Source organism: Lactuca sativa, chromosome 5, assembly GCF_002870075.4.
Source record: "Lactuca sativa cultivar Salinas chromosome 5, Lsat_Salinas_v11, whole genome shotgun sequence".
NCBI classification, from domain to species: Eukaryota; Viridiplantae; Streptophyta; class Magnoliopsida; order Asterales; family Asteraceae; genus Lactuca; species Lactuca sativa.
In genome coordinates, this window is record NC_056627.2 from 28,912,231 (window position 1) to 28,921,993 (window position 9,763).

General features: G+C 34.2%; 2 protein-coding genes across 2 annotated transcripts; both read left to right on the forward strand.

Annotated features, from left to right (window-relative positions):
* The first annotated feature begins 4,935 nt into the window (after positions 1–4,935).
* Positions 4,936–6,413, forward strand: LOC111880526 (60S ribosomal protein L17-2). Its single transcript, XM_023876957.3, has 7 exons — positions 4,936–5,062; positions 5,160–5,196; positions 5,306–5,346; positions 5,510–5,740; positions 5,825–5,927; positions 6,023–6,090; positions 6,180–6,413. The coding sequence occupies exons 1-7, from the start codon at positions 5,060–5,062 to the stop codon at positions 6,222–6,224; spliced, it is 528 nt and encodes a 175-aa protein (XP_023732725.1). The 5' UTR covers positions 4,936–5,059; the 3' UTR covers positions 6,225–6,413.
* Positions 6,414–7,641: 1,228 nt separating this feature from the next.
* On the forward strand, positions 7,642–8,921 carry LOC111880503 (uncharacterized). The gene is made up of 3 exons (XM_023876928.1): positions 7,642–7,978; positions 8,311–8,388; positions 8,458–8,921. The coding sequence occupies exons 1-3, from the start codon at positions 7,642–7,644 to the stop codon at positions 8,919–8,921; spliced, it is 879 nt and encodes a 292-aa protein (XP_023732696.1).
* The last annotated feature ends 842 nt before the right edge of the window (positions 8,922–9,763 follow it).

The following is a 9,763-nucleotide window of genomic DNA, read 5'->3' on the forward strand; positions in this document are numbered from 1 at the left end:
TGTTTTGACTTCCAGAATAATTGAGTTTATTAAGAATAATCGAATTATTCAAATTTTCCACAATCGTTCATATGTTGGAAGTAGATATGAATGAAGATTGTCATGAATTGGTGTGTAGATTGTCTAAATGGTATTAGACATAGCAAAAGGTTGTTGCAACGTTCATGAGTGCTTATGAACTAGTTTTGAGCATTGGAACAAACCCGCGCTTGCTGGAATCACCTTGTGGAATGTGATAAAAAGGGTGATCGCAAGACGATAATATCATATGGTCTTAAAACCTAGATATATGGTTTGTTATTTGTTAATTGGTTGTGCATTGATAATGCGAAACCGCATCAGTAACTTGATGTTATAAAACGCATTGTTGTGTATAGTTGATTAATGAATAAGTAAATGCATATAAGTCGAAGTTTATCTGTTACTTTTATTCCAAGAGGGTAAAAGCGATATCTCTGCCGCTCGATGATTTGATTTGACTTGTGTGTCAGGCCCGGTCAGAACTGAATTGATGTGTTCGATTAAGTTCTATGTCAAATGAATCGGAGATCGAGAAACCAAATGCTAGAGAAATTTGTTCCATAGAATTGTCAGCATGGTATCTAAACAGAGGATTGTACGATCCCTTATATAAAGGACAAGATTGATTAGATCAGAGTTTGACAACACCTTTGAGAGCTACGATTGCTAATCGGATTATACTTGTGTATATAGTTACTAGAATTATCCAAGTAGGAGACTGTTGGAATAGTGTCTAAGGCTGCAACTATATTAGGCAAATATTTGACCCGGTTGAGCATGGTCCTTTTGGGTTGCCTTCACCTTAGCAACTTGACAGGATGATTTATTACGAGAGAAGAAATATTATTAATATATTATAAGAATAATATAAGGAATAATATTATTATTATTTGATTAATATAAGTCATAAATTAATTAAGAATTAATTTGGTGACTTAAAGAGATTAATTGAATAAAGGGGCATAAACTGTCAATTGTATGATAGTTGTACTTTGGGCTATAAAACCCTTATGGATAAAGGGGGACGATTTTAAGGACTATGGATAGGCCTTGAAATCGTCCAAAGGCTTATCAATTAAGGTATTGGATTGCTTAGGGCCTAAGTTATCCAATTAGGGTTTAAGAGTGAAACCCTAGGAGCCTTACTAGTATAAATAGACCCTAGGGGTCAAGGGAAATCGGCACCTATGCTCTAAGAAGAAACACTGGCCGATTCTTGATCCTCTCTCCTCTCTCTCAAATCATCATCTTGCTAGTTGGTGTTTGTAAGCCATTAGAGGAGTGACAATTATGACTCTAAAGCTCTAAGGACAAGAAGATCAAGCAAGTGATTCAAGGTAATCTTCTAATTCTGATTTCTTATTGTTATTATACTCTATTAGCCATTAGAAGTCTTGGATTCAATGCATGTTCAATTAGAGAAACCCAAGCATTAGGGTTTGCATGTGCACATAGGAATGTTTATATGGCTAAAACCCATAAGTATGTGTGTTAGTTAGTGTAGTATGTGCTTATTTGTGAGTTAATTGTAAATTGTAAAATTTGGAATAATGAAATGGAACTCAAAATGCCACCGTAGGGTGGTGGCTGCCACCTCCTACAGCTACCAGCCGCTGTGTCAGGTGACGGTGTGCTTGTCTTGTGAGTTGACTCGATTGGGGATGCTTGAAACCCTAATGGGCCTTGTTAGCCTAATGGGCCCAATGAAGCCAAATGGGCTTAGTGGAAACCCTAATGAGTCTAATGGACTCTAATTGACACAATAAAACCCTAATGGGCTTAATAATATTTTAGTGGGTTTAATAGGCCCAATAAAGCACTAATTGATCTAAAAGCCCGACAAATTAATAAATGGGCTAGTATTTGGGTTGGAAAACCCTAATGCCATCAAAACCCTAATTTGGGAAATTAATCGGGACACACGAGAATTATTTAATAACTGGAGATATTAAATAATAATCATTTGCAAGGAATTAATCTAAGTAAGATTGGACTTAATGGATTAAGTCCTTAATGGGTTAAGTGAGAAGACTTAACCCTAATCATCATTTTATTTGAAAACCCCAATTTCACTTGGGTTTATTATTGGGCCTTGATGATTGGATTATTATTGGGTCATCCAAAGTCAAGCAATTGGACTAGAATAATTAATGGGCTTTGAGGAGTTAGGCCCAATTTGGAAAATTAGGCCATAGATGGGCCATAGTCTGGGTCTTAATGATTACATATGATGTTGGGCCTTAGAATAAGGTTATGTATAAGCTTGGACCCAATTTGGAAAATTGGGCCATATGTTGGGCTTTGAGTCCTAGTCGACTTTGGGCCTATGAATTGGGCCTTGGACTGGAATAAGCCAAGCTAGGGGTAATGTAGTAATTACCTAAAACATGTACTTATGGTTATGTAGTGGAACCCGATTATTAATTGGGTGATGTTTTGATACTGACAGATCGGGAATCTGTCATCCAGCAGCTGGGGTTGAGTCTGCGGGACTTCAGCAGTGTGGGGTTGAGTCTACGGGACTTCAACAGTGTGAGGTGAGTTACCTTACAGTAGGGGTGGGTCTAAGGCCACAATGCCAGCCCACTAACAGGGGTAGTTGGTAGATAATTGTCTTTGTGATAATTATCTTGGTATGCTTATGTGATGTGCTTATGTGATATGCTTATGTGATATGCTTACGTGATATGCATATGAGATATGCTTATGAGATATGCTTATGAGATACGCTTATGTGATATGTGATATGTTATGTGTGTTAGTGGTAGTAGCAGGGAATGATTCTTCCCTGACTCGGTCGTTAGGATCAGGGGGTAGGTCAGTACCCCAGATATGCCTGACTGTATGATTATATCATGTTAGTATATGATAGTGGTAGGGGTGAAATAGTCCCCGGTTACCGGTTGAAAGATATCGATGGCGGATACCAGTTGAAAGATATCGATTGGGGTATACAAAACCATGTAATGCTTATCTGTTTGTTTATGATATGTTAGTATGTGATCGTTATGTTTATGATATGTTAGTATGTGATCAGCATGTTTATCATGTTAGTAGGCGATCAGTATGTTTATGATATATTATTATGTGATAGTGGTAGGGGTGAAATAGTCCCCGGTTACCGGTTGAAAGATACCGATGACAGTTACCGGTTGAAAGATACCGATGGTATTATGTGGTATGTGGTATGATGGGGGAACTCACTAAGATTCGTGCTTACGGTTTACAGTTTTGGTTTCGGGTATTTCATTTCAATGAAAGGAGTCGGCTTAGTCGCAGCGCATCACACTATGTTTTCCGCACACGAGATCCTTGGGATTATACTCTGATATGGTTTCATAATGTTTATTAACACTTTGGTTTTATGTAATGACTTATTTAAAAACGAAATTTTTGGCCTTGAATTTTGGGATGTTACGCTATTATTAATCATGTACTCTTTTTCCTTAATAAAGGGTTTTTCCCACTAGGTTTTACCTATTAAGGTTTTAACGAGGCATGATACAATCGTTGTTAGAAATTCAGGGTAATAAAGGCACTTGGATATTTTGAGAATTGTGATTCCATTTTCAAATCAAACTATTTGGGCGGTACTCCCTAATCTTTGATCAGATAAGACTCAAAATAGAAAAGAATATAGAATGAGATGTATAGATTTGGTGAGTACCAGAAAACTGACCAAAATTGGTTAAAAACCTCATTCATCTGAAAACTGTCAAAACTGTCATAAAACAGTTTTTTCATTAGTCAAAATTGTCATAAATCAGAGTTTTCTATAAGGATTAATGTAAAGCCAAAAACGGGTTAAATATTCAAAATTTGGATTTTCTGATGCATTTTTAATACAACAATATAACCCAAATAAAAAATTTACGCGAGCCAGGGGCTGCCGCCCCTTGCACCCCGCTCCCAAGGGCGTTGTTACTGGACCCATGTCCGTTCAGGGGCTTTGCCCCTAAATAACAATCTACTTTTAATCTTGAATAAACTTAAACAAGTGTGCGCTCCGCACCTTCCTTACTTGTTTAATATTCATCAAGATTGATTTTTGGTTAACCAGTCAAACCATTACACTTAAATATAATTAGTGAAACAAATCACCAACAATCGTCATTCAAGGGAAATCGTTATGAAATATTAGTTTGTGAATGACCATTGGATTCTCCATTATTTAGCATTAGTAACAACCATTTCAATGTATTTTATGAGTGTAATGATGCACTATCATAATGTACATTTATCTTCATCTTATTTTGATTGTATAAATAGTGGGTCGTATGTATTAGAAAGTTGATTTTTCATCATAAGTATTAGAATAAAAGTTTCTTTATTCTCATGTCTTTCTTTACTTTATAATTTATCTTGTTATTTGATCATATTTTATAACAAAAAACAATTTAAAAAAAATGAGTTTTTGAAAAGTTAAACATAGATGATTTTTTGGAAAGTAAGGTGCTGTTTGTTTTTTCGAAGATAAAATGCGTGAAGTCTGCGGACCATCTCTGCAATCCTCTGTAGTAGAAGAGGTGGAACAAACGGCTGCAACATGTAATAAAAAGTATGTTTGTTTTTTAATATCTGCAAACTGTTGCAGTAAGTTAAACCAAGACGTGAAGTGGTTTAAAGTAGTTGGTTTAGTGTTGCGCCACGCAGCACACGCGCAGCCGTTTTTAAGTCAGAAGTCTTCTGAAAAACAAACAGTTGCAAATGGCTAAATGTTGCGCGTGTGCTCCGCGGTACAGCAATAAATGGTCTCAAGTTATTTAAAAAAAAAAAACAAACAACACCTAAATTAAACAAACATTCTTTAAAAATAACTCCTTTTAGAACTCATAAGTCAAAAAAATCTTTTGAGTTTAAAAACTGTTGGGCCATAGTACATAGGCCCGATCCGAATCCATAGCAAGTAAACCCCCGGCCCCTGTATTGGTAACAAAAACACAAACCCTAGATTCTCCGTTAGACCATTAGCTGCTGTGGCCTCTGCAAACTCACTCTCAATCCTGCAGCAGTCGCACCGGCAAAACAATCAGCAGCCATGGTCGGTATTCATCCACCGTTTACATCACATCTATCTTGTATGTTTAAGTGATTGTCCAATTGATTTGTTGTCTTGTTTTTGCTGTTAATGATGTCAGGTGAAGTATTCCAAGGAGCCAGATAACCCTACCAAATGTAAGTTCGATTCTATTTCAGTATTTCTACCATTTTTTTTTGTCTAATTTGCTGCTTTCGATGAATGTAATTTGAGTTTTGTGTTGTTTTGTTGATGAACATTTGTCAGCTTGCAAAGCCAGAGGATCGGATCTCAGGTGTCATTTCAAGGTACGCTTATGTGCTACCTCTTTCTTATTTACGAAATTTTGCTGCCAATGCTTCGTTGTCGTGGATTCTAATTGTTTCTCTTATTAAATCAGTTTCAACATATATCAGTCACCCAAAGCTTCCATTGTTTTCTAACACTTGCTATTGCATTCTTCCTTCGTAGAACACAAGAGAAACTGCACATGCTATTCGCAAGATGCCTTTAATCAAGGCTAAAAGATACCTGGAGGATGTTTTGGTTCATAAACAAGCCATTCCATTCACACGTTTTTGTCGTGGAGTTGGAAGAACTGCACAGGCAAAGAATCGTCATTCCAATGGACAAGGACGTTGGCCTGCTAAGTCTGCAAAGTTCATTCTGGATTTGCTAAAGAATGCTGAGAGTAATGCAGAAGTAAGTACTTCAACTTACTTTATACTTTCTTCAAATCTGTTTTAGTTAAATTTATCGACTTTTTGGGTTTCAATATTGTTTTAGGTCAAAGGGTTGGATGTAGATGCTCTTCATATTTCCCACATTCAGGTGAATCAAGCTCAGAAACAGAGGCGTCGCACATATCGTGCTCATGGAAGAATCAATCGTGAGTTTTCTGTCTTTTTGTATTGAAAGTTATTATTATTAGTATGTTAATATATAAAATATAGTATCCACAATTAAAGTCTTATGCTTTTGCAGCTTACATGTCTTCCCCATGTCACATTGAGCTGACCTTATCAGAAAAGGAAGAACCTGTGAAGAAAGAGGTCAGTTATTGATGGCATTAAGTAGAAATTGTATTATTGTGTTTAATTATGTTTTTACCAATTTTGATGTGTATTTGTGGATATTGCAGCCTGAGACTCAGCTAGCTTCTAGAAAGACCAAGAATCAAGCCTAACTTATAGTTTTGTTTGATCGATTTACCAGAATGAGTTTTTGAATTTTGTTTTGTTAGTGCGATTTCAAATTGTATTAGATACATGTATTGAGTTTGGTTACAAGAACTTGATAGTTGAGTGAAGCTGAATTATATGTGATGTTTATTAATTATTATGGCTGTGATCCATTTGCCATCAAATTTCTTACATCTTGACTGTCTTCATTCTTTTTGATGTGTTCTTAGCTCTTGTTTCATGATTTTGCTTAAGATATATAGCGTTTTTTTTTAATATAGTTTAAGTAGTTTAATGTGATTAGTGAGTGTTCTAAAACGTTCCATATATATTAATCCTTTTAAAAAAATAACTAAAGCACCAAAGATTTTGCAATTTGTAATTTGATGATCTAATATGAAATAGGTCACTTAGATATGTAAGACTTACATATGCATTAGAATCCAAAGCTAGAATCCCATCTGTTGTATAAATTACTATGCACATCAACTAATGTTCTCTTTTAGCTTTGTTGGCCAACTTTTGAAGACACCTGCACACAAAAAACAATCTACTATAATAAATGAAGAATTTTTTGCCACATGTCCCATTTTTTTTCATTTAGACATATGTCATTTTTTAGAATTTTTAAATTTTTTATTTTCCACTTGTTATTTTATTGTATTTTTCATTTTATTAAATTAAAATTCCACATTTAATATATATATATATATATATATATATATATATATATATATATATATATATATATATATATATATATATATATATATATAAGGTATTTATTAGAAAGAATTTATATATGTAATGTATTCAATACATTAAAACCTCATTAATTTTAATAATTCAAAAATTGTTATTTTTCTTATAAATTCAAAAATTTCAAATTGTTAAAATTTTATATTTTTTTTTTTTTAAATAAACCCATATAATACACGAGTCTCGCACCTAGTATTTAATAAAAGGAACTTGTTATTAATCTCAGAAAAATCAATAGAGAATTATCCTTTTAGGTGTCATGTTGGCAAGTGAAAAACCATCTTTCTTCGTGTACTCTTCTTATGTGCTTTTTTACTATTGCTTCACGTGAACAAGAAGATGCTTTCCCGCTTCATTTTCTTTTAAAAAAACATTACTATCTGATGCTCTTGAATTGTTGATATATAATGGTTCTTGTGCATTTTAGGGTCCAAAAGCTATGAACTAACATGTATCGTTTTTTGTTAACAAATATACTTCTGTTTAGCATTGAGTTAAGTACCATACAACGTCCCCTTGGTACCTAGTATTCTACCCATGTAAACCTAATAACTGTTTAACAGCTAAAATTTTGGAATGAGTTTTTATGACTAACATTTTTTCCATGCTTGTTACATCCTCTTTGCTATTCAAATTACACTTTCAACAACAAGTACCTTCACTATGGATAATCCGATACTCACTCCCATTCATGTTTTAAAAGCCCGACAATTGCAAGCAGTTAATTTGATTTGTTTGTTGTTGACTTTTATTATACAACGTAGACCGACCAACACAAAGCTTGTTAAGTTACCCACAAGAAAAGTTATTTTAGAACGAATAGTTGTACGGGAAGAGTTGATGTGCAATCTTTTAAATGGTGGTCAATGTCGAGACCTTATACGAATGAGTGAAAATGCTTTTATGAGATTGTGTGACATCTTAAAAGGTGAAGGTGGTCTTCGACCTATGCAACGCATGTCCATTGATGAACATGTTGCAAGATTTTTCCATATTGTAGGTAACGATTTGAGAACTCGGCTTACCTCATGGATGTATGGTCGCTCTAGATCAACAACGAGTAAGTGCTTCCATAAAGTACTACGAGCGATTATATCGATAGAAAGTCACTATATTCAACAACCTAAAGGTGACGTTGTCCCAAAAGAATTCAAGAAATAAAGAGATTTTATCCTTTTCTCAAGAATTATATAGGGGCAATTGATGGAACACATGTTTGTGTCCATGTACCCAATACACATGCTCCTAGATATCGTGGTCGTAAGGGATACCCGACAATAAACGTACTAGTTGTTTGTACATTTGATTTGAAGTTTACGTATGTGTTGACAGGTTTGGAGGGTATTGCATCACACTCGAGAATAATAAAGAACGTATTTACTAGAGAAGATAAACTACTAATTCCATCAGGTAATGTATTAAACCAAAGTAATTTCAATATCTAGTATTTTACAATAATATTGATTAAACTCTTTATAGGTAGATATTGTTTGGTAGATGCGGGTTTGCCTCATACGAGTAAACTAATGGCGCCATATAGAGGTGTTAGATATCATTTAAAAGAGTACTCCATGCGTGCTCCTCATAATTCAAAAGAGTTGTTTAATCTTTGTCATGTTTCCTTACATAACACCATTGAACGAGCATTTGGTGTCCTCAAAAGAATGTTTCCTATCATTCAAAGTACAACAGAACCATTTTACTCTTGTGAAACACAATCTGCCATATTTTTTGCATGTTGTATCCTACACAACTTTCTACTAGATGAAGACCGCGACATAAATCTTGAAGATGAGGTTATGCAGGAGATCTTAAATGGACCACAAGATCAAGAGCATCGTAATTCAACAGAAATAGATGAGGGTAGTAGTATAGCTGAGCAACTAACGAATTCAATTGCAAATGAAACGTGGGTCAATTATTTGACACATTCAAACAATTAAATTAATATGTAAAACTAGTTTCCTAGTGATACATTTATTTTTTCAACTTCACAATGTATTGAAGATTGGTTTTTGAGATTATTTCTGTTATTTACCCATCATATTTTTCATTAGTATTATGTTAACAGTTTCCAAGAATTTATGTGGTCTAACAATGTATCCTTTTGTTATTTTTATTCCTATGTGCAAAGTCGTCATGAGCAAATAGGAAGCCAGTGGTAGTAAAAAGGAACAACTTAAATGGTCAGAGAAAATGAATATTGCGTACATTCAAACGCTGATTAAACAATAACATATACTCAATAGGATAAATGGTAGTTTCACACCAACTGCATATGCTCAAATGGTTGAGGAGTTGAATACAATCATTAAATGAGTATCACTAAAAGTAATTCGAAGAATCACTACAAAACCTTAAAAACACATTTTTCTCAATGGTATGATTTGTTTAGAGGAATTTCACTGAGTGGGTTCTATTGGAATTCGTCTACTCAACTAATAGAAGCGGAGGAAGAAGTATAGGATGATTTATTCCTTTCATGTCTCCATTAGCTTTTTAAATATGTTATTGTTTGCAATATTAACTATGTTTGTGTTGTTAACCGGTCAAAACTTGAGGCTACGTCATTAAAGACAAAAAAAAGTGGCAAACTTCCATGATATGTTGTAACGCCCGTGTTTTGAGGCTAAGCATTGATGTGATGATGTAATAGTCTAGGTCAACCATTGTAACCCATTTTAAAGTAATAAAGATGAATTACTAGAATATTATGTGAATTATGTGCTTTTGTGTGCTTATTACTTGTTTATAATAATATAATAAATAAAGGATAAAAATAAGC

Coding starts and splice junctions, on each gene's coding strand:
- LOC111880526 (XM_023876957.3), top strand. Junction 5,741..5,824: donor ATGCTGAGAGTAATGCAGAA/GTAAGTACTTCA, acceptor ATATTGTTTTAG/GTCAAAGGGTTGGATGTAGA. Junction 6,091..6,179: donor AAGAACCTGTGAAGAAAGAG/GTCAGTTATTGA, acceptor TGGATATTGCAG/CCTGAGACTCAGCTAGCTTC.
- LOC111880503 (XM_023876928.1), top strand. CDS start 7,642: ATGGATAATCCGATACTCACTCCCATTCATGTTTTAAAAGCCCGACAA. Junction 7,979..8,310: donor AAGATTTTTCCATATTGTAG/GTAACGATTTGA, acceptor ATGTGTTGACAG/GTTTGGAGGGTATTGCATCA. Junction 8,389..8,457: donor TAAACTACTAATTCCATCAG/GTAATGTATTAA, acceptor AACTCTTTATAG/GTAGATATTGTTTGGTAGAT.